The sequence below is a fragment of the Tarenaya hassleriana genome, unplaced genomic scaffold, assembly GCF_000463585.1.
Source record: "Tarenaya hassleriana unplaced genomic scaffold, ASM46358v1 Cleome49, whole genome shotgun sequence".
Taxonomy (NCBI): domain Eukaryota; kingdom Viridiplantae; phylum Streptophyta; class Magnoliopsida; order Brassicales; family Cleomaceae; genus Tarenaya; species Tarenaya hassleriana.
Genome location: NW_010967605.1, coordinates 65,617 through 83,507, shown reverse-complemented (window position 1 = coordinate 83,507; position 17,891 = coordinate 65,617). Strand labels below are relative to the sequence as shown.

Sequence of the window (17,891 nt, the reverse complement as noted above, 5' to 3'; positions counted from 1 at the left end):
TCGGAAGAGGGATCGGACCTGGGGGTAATTTACGATTTTGCCACGCTAGGGTTTTGGTGATGAAGACAACAGTCGTGATGAAGAAGATGACGAGGAAGACGAACCAGAGATTCTCCATTTATTTTCTAAAACATCATCGAGGGATACCATGTCACGACAACACAAAAGTATATAGATTTGTTATGATTGTTGATAAGATACTGTTTTTTTTCCTGTAATCGAATTTCCCATTTCATTGTTTTAGGTCATTATTTATTACTCTCTCCGTGTTTTTTTAACACGTATAATAATAACAAAAAAGTACAATTTTAAAAAATATCTAAACTTTTCAAAAAAAAAATTAAAAAAAAATCTAAATTCTGCTTTATGTAATAAAATCTGAAGTTATTTTTGTATGTTAGAAAAAAATTAAACTTTATAAAATTTGTTATTTTTAAATGTAATTATATAATTTATGATTTGATTGATCGATAAAAATCAGTATACTTATCATCATTTATCATTTATGATAGTGTAGATAATAGCTTGTACCATTTGACTAAATTTAGGATAAAATTTATAAAAATTTCCAAACTTAAAAGATAGTTCATCTAAAAAATTTATTTTCGAACTTACAAAATAAATTATTATAATTTTCAAATTTATAAAATATATCATTATAATTATCAAATTTTTTTAATAAAAATTGTCGATGTTTTTTTATACAATTAATATGTTTAGAAATTATAATAATACTAATTAACAAATTTAAAAATTATAATGATATATTTTATAAGTTTCAGAATAAATTTGTCAAACAAAAAATTTAAAAATTTGTTTTCTACCGTTACAAGTTTTTATCCAATTATAAATTGATATGTATAATATCAAAATACTTAAAAAAATATAATATTTATAAAATTTAGATTTTATTTATTAAAAAATAGAATTTATATTTTTATAAAAAATTAAAAAAATTGAATATTTTTTTTAGATTTTTCCTAACAAAAATTCATATTTTATCTAAAATACTTTTTTTAATATGTAACTAATTATTATTTTAAAATATACAGAATATTTTATTATTATTTATATTAGATAAATTTGAAAACAATATAAAAAATATTTTAAAATTTAAAATCGTCATTTATTTTATTTTTAAACAAAAAATCATTATAAAAGGTTTGAATGGTAGCTTTTTTATTTTGGGTTTTTGGTTTTAATTTTTAGTTTTTGGCTTTAGTTTTTAGTTGTTGGTTTTTGGATTTTATAAGTTTGTAAATTTAAAAAATTGTGGTGTTGAATGAGAGGTGGTTTTCAGAGTTTTTGGATTTTAAAAAATGAAAAAACCGACAATCAAGTTTTTTAAAATTTGGTTTTTCTAAAAACCCGAAAATATATTTTATAGAAAAAATCAACTAAAAACCAAAAGCCACATTTTTTCAGATTTATAAACTTTCAAAATCCAAAAACCAAAAACCAAAAACTAAAAACCAAAAACCAAAAACTAAAGCCAAAAACCCAAAATAAAAATCAATATCATTCAGAGCCAAAAGCTACTACCATTCAAACTCTGTATCATTTGATTTTTAGTTGATTTTTCTATAAAGTAGATTTTCGGGTTTTTAGGAAAACCAAATTTTAAAAAACTTGATTGTCGGTTTTTTTAGTTTTTAAAATCCAAAAACTCCGGAAACTACCTCTCATTCAACACCAAAATATCATTTACAATTAAACCGAAGATTTAGAATTTCTTAACAAAATAGCTTTTATTAAAAATTATATGTTATTATTATTTGTCTCAATTGTTTCATAATATTAATTTTTTTGTTAAAACGTAATATTTATTTTTGTATTAAAGTTAAAATATAATATTATAACTGTTACCAATAATAACAACTACAATTAGTATATTATTTTCTGTATCTGAATTTTTTTAACTTTTGTTTCGATTTATTATTTATTTTTCCAAATCTTTTAAATCGTTTTTTAAAAAAAATGATACAAATATTTCTTTTCCATACCTCTAGCCGAAAGCCTCCAAAATAGAATTCTCCGGCTTTAGTGGTTAGCAGACAGGCACCCACAGGAACTGAGCACGTCCTCCATGTGCATGACGTGGAATCTTATCTAATTGCCACGTGTCTGCTCTCACCGTCGGAATGAGGAAAACCCTACCAGTAATAGAAGAAATCGAAGACGATGATCAAAGATTTTGTCGGAAAATTTAGGAGAAACTGAGAGAAGGAGAGAGAGTCGGCTAATATCTGTGGTAGAGAGAGAAGGAGGAGGAAGGCGCAGACTTACGGAGTTGGAACTCGAAGAGCAAAAACCCTAACATATTTCTTGTTTTTTACACAATTACCCCTTATATATAAACTAATTACAAAATTAGTCATATATTATTAATATTATTAAAACGTACGGATCGGATCGGATATATCGGATAATTTTATTTTGATATCCGTATCCGACAAATATTTTAAAATCAATATCCGTATCCGATCCATGTATTCCAGATATCCGAATTTTCGGTTCGAATACAGATCGAATAACGGATCGGATCGGTTTTTTCGGATATTATGTACAGCCCTAGTTAACAGGCACCCACAGGAACTGAGCACGTCCTCCATGTGCATGACGTGGAATCTTCTCTAATTGCCACGTATCTAATACGTATATAAATGATAAATCTTAGAACAAACTAATTACACGAAATTAGTCGTACACTGTCGTTTTCTAATTTTGAAACGACTATTGCAAATGTTAGAAATTGTTAAAAATAGATACTGTAATATTAAAAGCAATAGACTCATGAATTCTTAAAAATATTCATATATACATATATATATATATATATATATATATAAGCGGATTGACTTAAGTTAAATCCACGAGGCCTTGAAATAATATCATTACAAATAATTTTCTAAATAAATTTTCCGAAAATTATAAGCCAGGTCCCATATATAATAAAAGGAAATCATTATAATTCTAATCATTACCATATATACCTGCTCTGATATTTTAATACTCATCTGAAGAAGCTTTTGAGCAAAGAAGAAGAAAATAACATGGAGACTCACTTGCTGTGTCTTCTTCTTAGTTTTCTCGTATCCGCCATTGTTATCACAGTCAAAGCTCTCAAGAACACGAAACACAAATACCCACCGAGCCCGACTTGTCTCCCGATCTGGGGTCACCTTCATCTCCTCAAGAACCCTCTCCACGAATCGTTACAGAACATATCTTCTGAGTTCGGTCCTGTTCTCTATCTCAAGTTCGGGTCTCGTCCCTTTGTCGTCGTGTCCTCCGCTTCGATCGCCGAAGAATGTTTCACCAAAAACGACATCGTTTTTGCCAACCGGCCCAGGACTTTATCCGGAGGCCGCCTCAGCTACGGATACTTAGCCATGGGTTTCGCTCCGTACGGCGAGACCTGGAGGATTCTCCGGCGACTTGCGGTGGTTGAGGTCTTTTCTTCGAACAGTGTCCAAAATTTTTCGGCTTTACGCTCAGAGGAAGTAACCCATCTCTGTCGCAGAATCTTCCATCTTTCCGAGAAGGGTTTCGAGAAAATCGATCTGAAGTACTGTTTTTCGCTTCTGACAGCGAATCTTCTGATGAAAATGGTCGTGGGGAGGAGAGTTTCCGAGGGAGATATCGAGACAGAGAAGCAGTTGCTGTCGGAGTTTAAGGATAGGTTCTATCCAACCATGACGATGAATCTCTGCGATTTCTTCCCTTTCCTCAGATGGGTTGGATACAAAGGAATAGAGAAGAATATGGAGCGTGTTTTCAGAATGAGAGATAGTTATTTGCAGAAACTGATCGAAGAAATCGGGGAAGAACGAAGCAGTAGGGTTTCCAAAGATAAATCGTCGAATCCGACACTGATGGAAACCCTTTTGTCGTTTCAAGATTCAGATCCAGAGTTCTTGCGTCGTTTTGGTAAGTGAAGTGTATTTTAATCACCAATGGCTTAAAGGGATGTTTGTGAATCCGACAAATGATTTTTTTTTTCAGGTAATGTTCACAGCAGGAGCAGACACGATGGCTGTAACATTAGAATGGGTTATGTCTCTGCTTCTGAGCAATCCAGAAGCATTACTTAAGCTTAGAGAAGAGATCGATGAAAATGTCGGTCCAAATAATTTGGTAACTGATGCAGACTTAGCTAAGCTCCCTTACCTTCGATGTGTCATCAATGAAACTCTCAGGCTATACCCTCCGACGCCATTGTTGCTGCCTCACTCGTCGAGTGAAAGCTGCTGTATCGGCGGCTACACTGTTCCAAAAGGCACAACGCTGATCGTGAACACGTGGGCAATGCATCGAGATCCCGATGTCTGGGAAGATCCGGAATGTTTCAGACCGGAGAGATTCGAAGGCGTGATCGGAGAACACGATGGATTCAGGTAAGAAAAGTGGATAAAAAATATGTTTCTGAAATCTTTTCTTATGATGGGTTAATTTCATCAGTTTTTTGGACAGGTTTATACCGTTTGGAACTGGAAGAAGAGCGTGTCCGGGGGCGAACATGGCGATCCGGATGGTGTCGTTGGCTATAGGGATGTTGGTTCGGTGTTTTGATTGGGAAAAGGCCGAGCCAGAGATCGACATGAAGGGTATTGCGGGACTGACTATGTCCAAAGCTAAGCCATTGGAGGCGAGGTTTCTTCCTCGTCAAGGTATTGACAAGCTGCTTTTCACTTCAGATGAAGGGTGACTCTTGTCTGAATGTTTGGTAAAGGAGTTTTGTCTCTGAAAGAATAATGTCTGAAATAATCCAAGAAAATGGGATCACTGTGAACTGTTCTTGATGGGTTCTCATGTTCTAAGATCTCTCTCTCTCTCTCTCTCTCTCTCTCTTGGATTTGTTTACTGCAATTTGATGGTTACTGTACCCAAAAAAAGAAACAGAGGAATTTGATGGTCTGCAAATTTTCTGTTTCATTTCATCTTCTCAAGTAAGATGGTCATTTCGGGTTTCATTCGATTATGTTCGGATTCCGTTAGTTTGGTTATACAAAAACTAGAATCATTCTATTTTTATATTTAAGTTTGGATCAGACCGGTTCGATTCAGATTAGTAAAAACCAGGTAAAAAGTTCATTTTCTAAAAGATTTTGTGGTTTTTTAATTTTTTTATTTAGTTGGGATTTATTTTTTGTTTAAAAAAAATCATAATCGGTCAATTTTTATGTGGCATTAGATTCATTTATACTTACTGTTCGATTCGATTCACTTCGATTATTCGATTAATAATCAAATGGCAACCATTTTTCATATCACGCATACATTAATAACGTAAATAACATAAAATGCTAAAAACATTATCACACCGCTAACATAAACAACATACAGATAATTTTACCACAATAACTTACAAATAACTACAACACTAAATAATTTACAGATTTTTTTAAACAGTCTACCCAAAAAAATCAAATGTTAGATTTTTAATAAATAATTTCTTTATAATAAATTTATATGTGAAAATATTTAAAATTTAACATTACCCATTCTTTGTTGACGAATTTGTTAAAAAATATAATTTTGAATTATACTTATAATAAATATTATATTTTTATTTCATTATTTTTATTTTAAATAATATTGCAAATATAGGGATCTCCCCCATCTCTGTTGGTTTGAGAGCTCACTTCCTGAATAAGAGGTCGTGGGTTCAACATCCAGGGTATGGAGATTTCTCCTCCGGCCACCTTCGGGTGCTTCACATCCCACACGTGTGGTGCCGGTTGTGCGTGTGGGTCGGGATTAGTCTGGACCCTTTGGGTCTGGGATTACCCGGTTATCAAAAAAAAAATTGCAAATATTATAAGTAAAATTATCATTTAATAAAAATTAAATTATTTCCTTACTATTTGTGTCACTTTTTACTATTAGTTATATTAAAATTTAATTATTGTTCATTGTAAAATTATATTAGATATTATAAATTATCATTTTAATTTAAATTTTGTTTGTCAAATAATTATTTTCTATTTTACTTATAAGGTCCCGAGGATATTCAGAGTTCAGTTCATACATGCTACTGCATCTGATAGATACGAAAACAACAAAAGGACAAAACTTGCAGATAGATTCTGAATTTCTAAATAATTAATTAATTAATGATAATACTAATTATACTTAACCGTATCTGAAACTTTCAAGACTGAAACTTTCAGATAATGGACTTGACTGAGAAATAACAACAGTGGATAAGGAGTGGGTGTGTGTGTGTATATATAGTCCATGATCTGAAATCATTTCGTTAATTAGATTAATACGCATAAACATCATGTTTATGTATATGTACACTTACCATATATAGGAAAATGGTATCCGATTTTATATATTGATTATAATATTCTTTTTTATATTATATTTTGCTTGAAGTTGGAGGTGTTGGTTGATTTACTGAATTAGGTCGAAATACTTATACAAGTCTTTGGTCGGTTTCGGCCGTTTCAAACTTCAAAGTGATAATGATGGATTAATTGTTGGGTTTGAAACTCTATTGACTTCCTGTCTTCCTTCTGATATTTTTTTATACAGACAAAAAAAAACATATTTGAAGGAAGAACTCGTAAGAAATGAATATTTTCTTTTATAGAAAGAAAGAGTCTATAATTTCGATGAAATATAAAAGGTGACATTGACATGGGCGGTTAATTATTTTTATTTTTTTTTTGTAATTGTAAATGCTATATATGGGCGGTTAATTATTTCCATCTCTTAATAAAATATTGGGCATCTAATCTATAACCTAAGCGGTTACCACTAAATCAAAATACGTACGTAACTCCATTAGCAATTATATAAAATGTTTACCATAACATTTATACAACATTTTCTATAGTGAACAATATTCACCAAAACGAAAATTTACAGGCAATCTTGAGAAACCGAAAGGGTCGGTCCAATGGTATATAATCTCGACGTTTTTCTTACAAAGAAAAGAAAGAGAAGAAATAAACATTTTCTAGCGTTTTCATCAAGTGAAAACAGACCAAAGCAATCAAAAAGAGTTCAGATTTTAGATTCTTGCTTAAACCCTATTTGCGGTTGTGGAGAGGATCAGAGGCATTGGGGACTTTTCTCTTGCTGAATGAGAAGTCGTCGTCATCATCATGATCATGCATGATGCTCCTCGTGGGTCTCATGCTTCGGTCCAAGAGCTTCTCGTCTTCCTCCTTTGATGGGTATTTGCTTTTGTTTGCAGAAACGCCATTGATGCTGAATTGGTTTCTCTCTCCTCCCGAGAGTAACAATGGCAATGGCAAGAGGAAGAGGAGGAGGAGAATTAGGAGGGTGAGGTTTTTGTATTGTTCAAAGTGCATTTTTTTTTTGGGTGCTTTGAGACGAGGAAGTGAGTTTTTAATCACATGAAAGAGATGACTGCTTTGGTCGTGAGAAGGAAAACGAGGTTTTAAAGTGGAGCTGTCGTGTAGAAATATGTGCAAAGTTTGTGGGTTTTCTTGGAAATTTAAGCCTAATGATTCAGAATATGAAATGCAAATTAATAAAAATATAAAAAAAATGCATTTCCACCCCCTTTTTTATTCCTTGAAAAAAGCAACTTTTGAATGACCAAAATCCGACATTTGGACTCTAGGCTTAGACTGAGTGAAATCGCAAAGTAAAAGAAAAAAAAACTAGGGTTAGGACTTATGATGTAATTTTCACATAGTTATGCTAAGTCCACTGTAACTGTCACGGATTGAAATTTTCAAATAAAATTTTCTATTGGGTCTGATGTACAATCTAAAATATTTTCAGATATATAAATATATATATATATATATATGAATATTATATGCATAGATAATGGTTTGATTCGGTCCTTTTATTACGGTGTCTACCTTTGCATGCATGCCTCCGGATTTTTATTGTGTTGAGCTTTTCGACAACTTCTTTTTTCCTTTGCTTTTTGATTAATTGTTTCTCTTTCTCGCCTTTTTTTATTCTTAATTTTACAAAAAAAAAAAGAAGAGTTTTAGGGTTTCAGTCCCTGAAACAAAGGGTCCCTCTGTGTTATATACGTATATGTAATAGTATTAACAGAGAGCAAATACATTCATTAGGCATTTCTTGGCAATGAAATTGATGGAAGGTGTTTGTTTGTCTTTTCTCTTCTCTTGTGTTTGGTTTCATATGATAAAATAAAAATAGACATATCCAAAATTTGGTGGTTCAACCGGTAAAGAAAAGAGACATTCACATGGATTTTTCCGTTTCTTTGGGAGATGTAGTCGGATCAAATATTTGGTGAACTTCCAAATTCTAAAAAAAAATAAACATTATATATCATGCATGGAATATTTGAGAGATCAAGAAAATTACTATTTTTTAAAATTCTTTCGTTTGTCAAAAATAATAACAATCGTCTCACAATTTGACATTTTATAAGTAATTGCAATGGTAAGAAAATCACATTTATCAACTTTTAGTGTATGCATTATTGTGTACAATTTCCAAGATTTTATTATATTGGCGGATTTGGAAATTTTGTTTAGTAGAATATCAATATCAGAAGAATGCACATTTTTTTTTTAAACCGGAACAGCAACCAAATTATGTTTATATACCATTAAATGTTTGTAATACTCAAACTATATATATATATATATATATATATATATCATATTTTGTAGAAAGACTAATAAGATCATATGGGCAACCTCTCATGAAGAAATCTCTTACATATTCTACCATCCGTTTGTGAACACCTTACAAATATTTACTTATGTCAATATTTATATACATTGCATTTCTATCTAGATTGGGGAATTTTAAACATAGAATTTAGAGTTTCCTTAATCTTTTTTTTTTTGCCTTAATTATCTATCTTGTAGGGTATAAGAACTTGGGTTGTAAACAAGCATTAATTGTCAATATTGATAATTACATTAATAAACTTCCAAAAATAATATTTATGTAACTAAAAAGATCTATTATGGTACACCTACAATTTGATAGATTATCAATGATCAAGAGCATGCTGAGATCTCTTCTCTATGCAGAGACATGAAGCAAACGACAAAAAAAAACTCTACATACCTTTTAATATATATATATATATATATATATACACATACATAATCTTTAGCTTTTAATTCCCCTGATTCAGGGAATATGCATTTGCTATCCATATTTTAATCATTCCACTTAATTAGTGTGGATTTCACATTAACCGAAGGATTCTATAAATTACACGGTTTTGAGAGGAAAAGATGGAAGGATAAAGCAGAAAATACACTATATATATATATATACATATATGTGTGTGTGTGTATGTGATGATTATCACAAAACAAGGACAAGAACTGAATTATTTCATCCATAAGTGAAAAAAGCAATCAAATTTTTTAATTTGACAAATATTTTTTTTTCTGGATTGACCCAAAAGAAATCCTCCGTATTATCTCCTCGAAGGAGATTCCAATACGACTAGTCGTTTCAGTTTTCAGATTTATACAATGGACATAATATTTTTTTGGTCTGTTTTCTTGTTTTTATTATCTTTGGATAAAAATCACAACTTCTGAGATTACAGCAGAAGACAAGACAGGCATCTTTATTACCTGATGCTTTAATTATATATATATATATATATATATTTATATATTTTCTAAAACAACGAACTTCATGGTATCATACGTGTGAATAAAGAGTTTGGTTTCTTTTAAGGTGCATATATGCAAGTTTTAATTTATTTTTATTTTTTTTTGGTTTTTACATATTTCAAAATCTTGAAGAAAAATTCAGGGACTGAAAATTCCATAACCACAAAAGCTCAATAATCGAATTGAGTTGTAAGAAAGCCTTCACCTTTTGCATTACCTAGTTTATTGGATTCACCAGACAAAAGGACAACAGAATCAAAACTTTATACAAGAAACTGAACACGACAAAAGCGAAGAAAAAGAATGGGTAGCTTCAGGCCTTCAGCTATCTTGTCCTAAATTCGTTCGTGTGGGGCCATCTAAATTCAGACATCTCCTTCCCTCCCAATTCTTGATTCTTGAGAAAACAGCACAGGTTCTTCACAGCCTCCTCTGTGATGGCCTTTGGATGGATTCAGCAAATCATGGATCTTTTCACCAAAGATAATGATCATCACTAGGCATTGCCTCGTTCCATACGAAGTTCTGCTCCAATTCCATACTTTGCCATTGCTGTTGCCTTATCTTCCTTCTTATCTTTACAAATGCCAGTACCCAGATGACCGATTTCAGGTTTCACGGCGTGATATCGAAGAAGAACGATTCTGGTATTACCGGTGGAGCGGGTGTGTTGGCTACGGCCTCAAACTGTTTCAAGAACGTAATCAGGGAAGGGTGAGCGAGAAGAACCCTTCCGCTGAATTGTCGAGAGAAGGAAGAGACGTGTGCAAATTGTAAAGAACGTGTATTTATACCTTGTCTCGACTGTATTTATCTCTTACAGAGTGCAATCCGGCCCCCCGTCTTCTCAGATACAAGTCGTGCAGGGCAGAGGCACATTGTTTTACATCGGCTGGTCGATATTTCGTGTATCGCTGAAGGCTTTCTGACTGCAGAGAAAGCAAAGATTGTTAGGCGATTATGGGCCAAGATCTGAAAAAAAGGAAGAAAGATTGTTAAGCTGTGATTACTCACCCAAGGATGTGCCTTTGGCCGGATTATGAATCTTGCAAGAAACATAGCAGATGCAGCAACGAGAGATGGCAAGAACTTTACGCACTCGTAATCTAACATACTCAACTCCGCAAGATAATGAGCCAAGAACTCGAGCTGAGAATTGGAGTTCTGCAAGAAGAACATAACTTGTGAATACAACTGACACAATTTATACGGAGTTTCGATTAACCGTTAAAAACCCAGTAAGGAATTCAGCTTACATTGTAATCCTCCAGCGAGATCCTGATAAATCGCCTGCATTCCCAACAAACCAACACCAATAAACAAAGATTAGGCGAAAGAAACAACCGGCTTTAACTAAAACATTTGTCATCGAAGGGATTCTTCTGTTCTGACCTCAAAAACGTGACAGCTGTTGGGCTGCCCAATTCAAACTTCAGCGCCGAAAGTATGTCGGCTTCCATCTTCACGACCTCTTCTCCCGTGTAAGTATTATCGGTTATATAGCAAAAGTCGTCCACATTCGGTGGTTTGATCTCTTCATACTTTCTACAAAATCCCAATACAAACCAAGCAATATAAGCATATAGAAATACCAAATTACCAATGCCGAAAACATGGAAGAGTTGTGAATCTTACGAGGCGATAAGCATCGAAGAGACGCCCAGAAGCTGAAGCTTCTTCCGTTCGAGCGATTTCTGAGACAGGAATCTGTCGACGTAGTTGACAGTGAGATAGAGAGTGTCGGCTACAAGTCGGTATTCCTCTGCAACTTCCACCAACCAGTCCACCAAAACCCCTCTCATATTTGCAGTTATGTCGTTCTGAATCTTCTCAAGATAATTGTGAGAAGCTCTTCTATTAGGTTCAGCCTAAACATACAAAAAAATAATAATCACAGCCTCCCATTAGCCAAGAACCATGGAGGTAACATAATCCATCGCAAGAATTACATTTCACATTTGCAGAATTGTTGTCATCACTCCATCAAGTTCAGACAAAGAGACCTATTGCTAATCCCCAGTCATGAATCATGATCCAATGCAAAACAATCCTAGCTATTGCAAACCCTTCTAAAATTAACAGTGAATCTAAACATCAACCCTGACAGAACCGGATCGAATCTCTAGCGGAAGAAAACAGGGACTGCCCTTCTAATCGACGAGAGAAATCAGACCAAAGAGAGATCCAATTACCTCCATTTTACACAAATACTCGAATATGTCCTTAACGTAAGCCGCACACATCTGGGGATCATCAGACTTAGCGTCAATATCAGTGGCCGCCGATTCATCTTCCTCCGTTGCCGGAATCAAAACCCTCTTCGCCTTCGCGACCCTGCCCTTACCCTTACCCTTCGCCTTCTGGGTCTCCTTCCCCAAATTAGGGTTAACAGAAACGACAATGTTCGCTAGATTCTTAAGCTCGCCCAACACAACCCTTCTTTTCCCCACCGGACAATCCTCCACCTCCGCCATAGCGGCCGCCGCAGCGGATCTCTTCTTAATGGCCCGAGTGACCCTGAGGCAAGCGGACTCTTGATTGGCCATTACAGAAGAAAGAGTCGAGCTTTGGGGTCGAGAGAGGAGAGAGGAGGGTGCAATCAAAAGAGGAGGGGCGAGACGAAGAAGGGTCGTGGAGGAGAAGATAAAATGGGAAGCGAAGAAGAAGAAGAAGAAGAAGAAGAAGAAGAAGCGCCATTAGAGGGATTTTGAAAAAAAACCAATTGGGGGAGTGGCGCTCTGTGCAAAATCTTTTGCTTTGGACTCGGATGCTTTTGTTGCCAAACCACTTGAAAATATTTGGGGTAAGAGCCGAAATCATTTTAAAATACAGATAAAATTAAACATCTATATGAATTTTTAAAATAAAAATGATAACTGAAAATAGAAATTCAAAATATCTTTGGGCAATAATTTTATTTAAAATCAAATCAACTTAATTAAATCTAAAGTAAATATAAAATCAAATATCTATAATTTTTATACATTAAAAAAATTATAAAAACCATCAAAATTCGAAATATCGTGAATCTAGCAACTGGGCTCTTTTAAAATATAAAATTAAAAAATTAAAATTGGGAGATGGAGATTAGTGAGAGTTCCCTCCTAATGTTTTGGTAAAAAAAATAAATATTTCAGATTTAGATTTGGAGATTGGTGCGCTCTCTCTCATTGGCCTCATATTTTCCCCTCCAAAATTTCCACCAAAATATTTTGAAATAAATAAATAAATAATTGACAATCCTTTCCTCAATTTCTCCAATAATTTATTGTCCTCAGATGCAATTATTGCATAATTTTTTAGATTTTGTTTTTTTTAAGAAAGCAGTTTGCTTTGTAATAGCTGTAAAAGCATCTGGATGAGTAGAGAGATTAATGGAACCTTGTTGGATCCATTGAATACCAATTGATGTGGTATGAATATCTTTCATTTTCCGAAATAATTTTCATATTAAATAAGAAACTTGATTGATAAATAATTAGCGAAAATCAAAATATACGAATAATTTAGTTTGGTCAAGATTTAATGAATCCAAACTAGATTTTTTTTTTTTTTTTTTGGTAAATCGTAACGTCTATGTTTTTTCATTATAATTAAAAAAACACATTTTTTTAGCTTTTTAATATTGAAAAGAAAAGAATTAAACAAGACAGCAAGCGGCCCAAACGTGGCCCAAAATGAGCCCATTGGGCTCAACCATCCACCATTCAACTCAAACCTACCGGTCTTACAATCACCTAATCACTTGTTGCAAGGCTTCACCCACTATTCGTTGAACCCTCCATTGCCATCCTTAAACCTCTGCAACTCAACCACCTATATACTCTCTCCTCTTTCGAAATCTTCAAGAAATTTGCATAGAAAATAACATCGCATATAGTGATATCGAAAAGGATCGATCACAAAAGGTACATTACGAAAAACATTTATTTTTGTTGTAATCGAGTATTGTGGATCAAGATCAGACTAATCTCGGAATCGGATTTCAACCATATGATTTGGAATATATGTTTCCTCCCCAAACTTGATCTTTCATCTATTTTTGTTTTCATGGATTTTTAATATTCCTAATGAATGTTGTTTTTCTTTTTATTTGTTTCTTTTGGTAATGTTTGGAGTAAGAATATTGGCATTTTGGGTATTTAATTCAAAGCTATTGCATTCTAGCTTCCGTTTAGTTTTAACAAATGGACTGAATCCTTTAGATACATCTTCCCTCATATATTATTTTTTTAAAATAACAATAAGCGTGAAAGATTCTTTCATTTACTTGTTCCTATTTTTCTTTTAAAAAGTATATATCCAACATTTTCCATCTCTTCTCAAATCTTGTTTGCACGACGTCCCTTTTGCAAAAAATAAAAATAAAAAAAATGAAATAAAACTAAAGAATATAGTTGGAATTCATCAACAATCAATCACTTGTTCAATGGCATCTAATAACAAAATCCAAAATATCCAACAGCCAATAAGAAGAAAAACGAAGAAGATGGATGGATAATACAGGATTCATTTGAACCTAATCTCCTTGATGAAGATGGACGGTTCAACCACAAGCTCATCATCTCCGTACGATTCTTGTCGGCTTCTGAAGTGTATCTTCTCTGCTAATAACGTAATTAAGAATCTATCTCTCTCTCTCTCAAGTGTGTGTATATCTCTCTCTCTCTCTCTCTCTCTCTCTCTCTCTCTCTCTCTCTCTCTCTCTCTCTCTCTCTCTCTCTCTCTCTCGTGTTTATTGCATGAAGACTCGCAGGATGATGGCGATGAATGGTATCGAGAGCTATCATTCGAGGCCAGAGTTGCAGCGTACATCATAATTTTGGGTACAAATTAACCATACGATCATATACGTGTCTTATGCTATGAAATTCAATTACATGAAATGGACCGACATGGGTTTTGATTATTTGATTTTTCTTCAGGGACCATAATAATAATCATTTTCCTGATACTGAAATTCCTAAGCGAATACGACGCCGAGTTCAGCACGGATAGACTGCCGGAGCCTGCCGGAGAAGGCGCCTCCGTTACAACGCCGTTGATGTCCGTGAAGTCTCCGTTAACGACGTACGGAACGGGGAAAGGGGACGGAGAAACGGCGTCGTTCAGTTCGTCGGAGGACGTGTACAATGAGAAGTTGTGCGTCATATGTTACGAGGAATGGAGGAACTGTTTCTTCGTGCCGTGCGGGCATTCTGCCACGTGCCGAGGCTGTGCTCGGAAGCTGATGGAGGCAGATACAAGGGTCTGTCCGATTTGTCGGAGAGTGATACGGAAATCAAGAAGAACATGGTTTAGGTTTTGAAAACGATGTCGTTTCGTATAAGCAAACTCTTTTGTTAGTGTTATCAACAAGGAAAATATGAATTTGTGTGTGATGTTTTGGTAATGAATTGATGAAAAATATGATTGATACATCCCTTTTTTTACTGCTAAAATTTAATTCAAATGTAGATTGTGTATTATTGTTAATCGAAAGAATTTAAATATATTACATAGTTTTGTCTTGATTATAATTAGAAATCCTAATTCATACTGTATATAATCTACTAGGGAATATCACAAAAATATTAACTTTTTAAATTTGATAAATAAATACATAAACTCTTAATTTTGTATAAATATATACAAATTTTAAAATTTGTTGCATAAACTCACGCAAACACTAACATCATTTATGTTTTTGTATAGGTTTCTACAAAAAAAAAAAAATCAAAGTCTTGAGTATTTTTTATGTAAATTTGTATGGATTTATTTTATGCGAAAATTTTCAAAAATTATATATTTTTACACAAATTTAAAAATTCATGTTTTTTTTACCATATTTCATTCTAATACGATAAGAAATAGATAAATTTAAAGTATACTAGTACCTAAATTTTATCCACACAGAAACTCTTTTTTATTTTTCTAAAGGAATGTCCATATTTGTTACCGTATAATTTTCGTATTTTTAGATTGACACAAGAGGGAGGTTATAATTAATACACATGATTTTAAGATGTGTTTTTTTTTGTGATGATTATTCATCTTATTATATTAAAATTCTATTCTACGTACCAACCATATCTTAGAAGGAAGAGAACAAGAGAAAAGGCATGGGAATAATGCCCCGATGTCACAAATCTCTGGTTTGTAACATTTTGACACCGTCGGTCCATCGATCTAATTAAAGCACTTCAACCAAACACTTACATAAGAGTAAATATGCGTGAAATGTTATGAATTTAGCTAGGGAAAGTGGTTTCTGATTAAGGGCATTTGGGGTCGCCCTTGGAGTTCTTCATGTCGCGGTAACAAGGGCATTCGTCCTTGTGGCCGTACGTGCCCGACGGAACACAATGGCATTTCTCGCAACATATGTTGCAATACTTAAGGCACCTGTCCTGTCTCCCCGCCTTCGAGCACCTCTCCGTACACTTGGCCTCGCAGAAATCGTCGCCGTCTGCAAAATCATCACATCGCATAAAATATAGCAAAAGATTATATAACATATACTCCTAAATGAAATGCCGGGTTCTCTTAATCAAACCACCGAAAACCCTCTGTTTATTTTGTATGATACACTGAGTTATTGCATCTATATATATATATATGTGTGTGTGTATACGTGTATATGAACCGGCCATTGAAGATGTGAGGAGAAGAGAGACGAGGAGGAAAGATATAACGAAGAGCTTCATCTTCATTCTCAGGACAAAAAAAAAGATGGAAACTTTGTGTGAAGAAAGAGAGAGTTTGTTTGTGTAAACGCAAAAGAAGTGACGGCTTTGGACGAGGAAAAATTGGCTACAAAAGAGGGCTTATTTATAGTTGAGAAAACCTTAGGTATCAATCCAAATTTAATTTCATTTCCATTTTACAAATATTCCGAATTGTAATATTAAAAATGAATCCAAATATAGATATATTAAAGGAAACTATCTTAATGCAAAGATGTAGATAATATTCTAAAAGATTACCATAATTGATTTTTCTTTATTTATACTCATCACATGGAATGTTACATGATTCTATTGATTTCATATCTATAAATATTATCTCTGATGATATTCTCCATTCGAATATCTAAAAAGAAATAGGAGATTAATCATATATCTCTGCCACTGTGCAACATCATTATAAGATGCAATCATGGGACTACATGTTGGTTTATAGATGCTTTAATAGTGTACAAAATCAAATAAACATATAAAATGTTTGGGTTTATTTTTTCTAAATTAGAAAAAAAAAACAATTTAATAAAATTAAATTTGGGTTTATATATATATATATACACACAGAAAATAAAATAAAACTAGAGTATGCAAAGAAACAACGTCGTCCACGACAGAGAGACCGTTGCGTTAAACTAAAACAAATGAATGTGAAGCATCCATCTTTTGAGAGGTTTCTTGTTTGTCTTGAGCTTTTTTTTATAGCTTTTTTATATCTCTTGTAACGTATTAAATATTAAAATTTCAAATCTGATATCATATATATTCGAGTACCGGAATTAAACCGAATTTATTTAAAAAAATTAAGGGTAATTTTATAGTAAATAAAAAATAAAAAATTTATAATTATATGATATAAGCATTTTATCGATAGTAAAATTGTAAAATTGAGTCTGAATATCTTATACAAATTATTTCGATTTATAAAATAAACCCAAATATGAATTATTCGCGTAATTTTAATCAAAGATGTCTTAAATGGTGTGTGACTTGTGTGTTTTTACACATGATTACAAATTTTAAGAGTGCCAAATGTAACAAACTTTCCTTAATTACAAAATTGAATATAATTAATTTTAGAGGCCCTAAAATATTTTGTACATATTTGTTATTGTTACCTGATTTTCTATATAAATAAATACAAATTTTCATCTAGATTTTTCCTGAAATTCATTTTCTTTCTATCGTCATAATTAAATATTAGTCAAATTATTTTTAAAGATAGAATCATATCATCAATTTCTAAATTATTGAGTATTTGTTTCTATTTTTTCAAATATATATTATAAAAATTATCAAATAATTATTCAATATCACTGTTCAATGTTGTTAATAATAGCATTTTGATTTGAATTTTAGAGTTATTTTACAATATGATTATTTATATTAATTTTTAATTTGTATTTAATAAAAAAAATTGACTTGTGCATCTATGAAAATTTTAAATTAATTTTAATATATTTTTAAAAGAAAAATAAAAAATTTCGAAATAAATTTTATATAAAATACACAGAATATTGAAAATGTTTAAAACGCTCTGATTTTTTTTTCTTTCCCT

General features: G+C 32.6%; 4 protein-coding genes across 5 annotated transcripts in view; 2 read left to right on the top strand and 2 right to left on the bottom strand.

Annotated features, from left to right (window-relative positions):
- LOC104825755 (isoflavone 2'-hydroxylase-like) overlaps positions 1 to 4,935 on the top strand; it is a 6,316-nt gene extending 1,381 nt beyond the window's left edge. The window contains exons 2-4 of the mRNA XM_019204004.1: positions 3,920 to 3,930; positions 4,006 to 4,397; positions 4,474 to 4,935. Coding sequence (XP_019059549.1) covers positions 3,920 to 3,930; positions 4,006 to 4,397; positions 4,474 to 4,708 — 638 coding nt within the window. The 3' untranslated portion in view covers positions 4,709 to 4,935. The remainder of the gene's footprint in view (positions 1 to 3,919; positions 3,931 to 4,005; positions 4,398 to 4,473) is intronic.
- Positions 4,936 to 9,788: 4,853 nt separating this feature from the next.
- LOC104825754 (putative cyclin-A3-1) lies at positions 9,789 to 12,374 on the bottom strand. Its single transcript, XM_010558123.1, has 7 exons — positions 11,807 to 12,374; positions 11,250 to 11,482; positions 11,007 to 11,159; positions 10,871 to 10,904; positions 10,629 to 10,778; positions 10,409 to 10,543; positions 9,789 to 10,301 (listed from the first exon to the last, which is right to left on the bottom strand). The coding sequence occupies exons 1-7, from the start codon at positions 12,158 to 12,160 to the stop codon at positions 10,230 to 10,232; spliced, it is 1,131 nt and encodes a 376-aa protein (XP_010556425.1). The 5' UTR covers positions 12,161 to 12,374; the 3' UTR covers positions 9,789 to 10,229.
- A 1,042-nt stretch (positions 12,375 to 13,416) lies between these two features.
- LOC104825753 (E3 ubiquitin-protein ligase SPL1) lies at positions 13,417 to 15,060 on the top strand. Its single transcript, XM_010558122.1, has 4 exons — positions 13,417 to 13,522; positions 14,080 to 14,229; positions 14,371 to 14,440; positions 14,540 to 15,060. Exons 2-4 carry the CDS (start codon positions 14,146 to 14,148, stop codon positions 14,920 to 14,922), a joined length of 537 nt encoding a protein of 178 aa, XP_010556424.1. The 5' UTR covers positions 13,417 to 13,522; positions 14,080 to 14,145; the 3' UTR covers positions 14,923 to 15,060.
- A 627-nt stretch (positions 15,061 to 15,687) lies between these two features.
- LOC104825752 (peamaclein) lies at positions 15,688 to 16,383 on the bottom strand. 2 transcript variants are annotated; one of them, XM_010558121.1, is made up of 2 exons: positions 16,228 to 16,383; positions 15,688 to 16,062 (listed from the first exon to the last, which is right to left on the bottom strand). In XM_010558121.1, the coding sequence occupies exons 1-2, from the start codon at positions 16,304 to 16,306 to the stop codon at positions 15,869 to 15,871; spliced, it is 273 nt and encodes a 90-aa protein (XP_010556423.1). In that variant the 5' UTR covers positions 16,307 to 16,383; the 3' UTR covers positions 15,688 to 15,868. The 2 variants fall into 2 exon arrangements, with proteins under 2 accessions (XP_010556423.1, XP_019059565.1); XM_019204020.1 differs by having other exon boundaries at positions 16,240 to 16,383.
- Between the last annotated feature and the right edge of the window lie 1,508 nt (positions 16,384 to 17,891).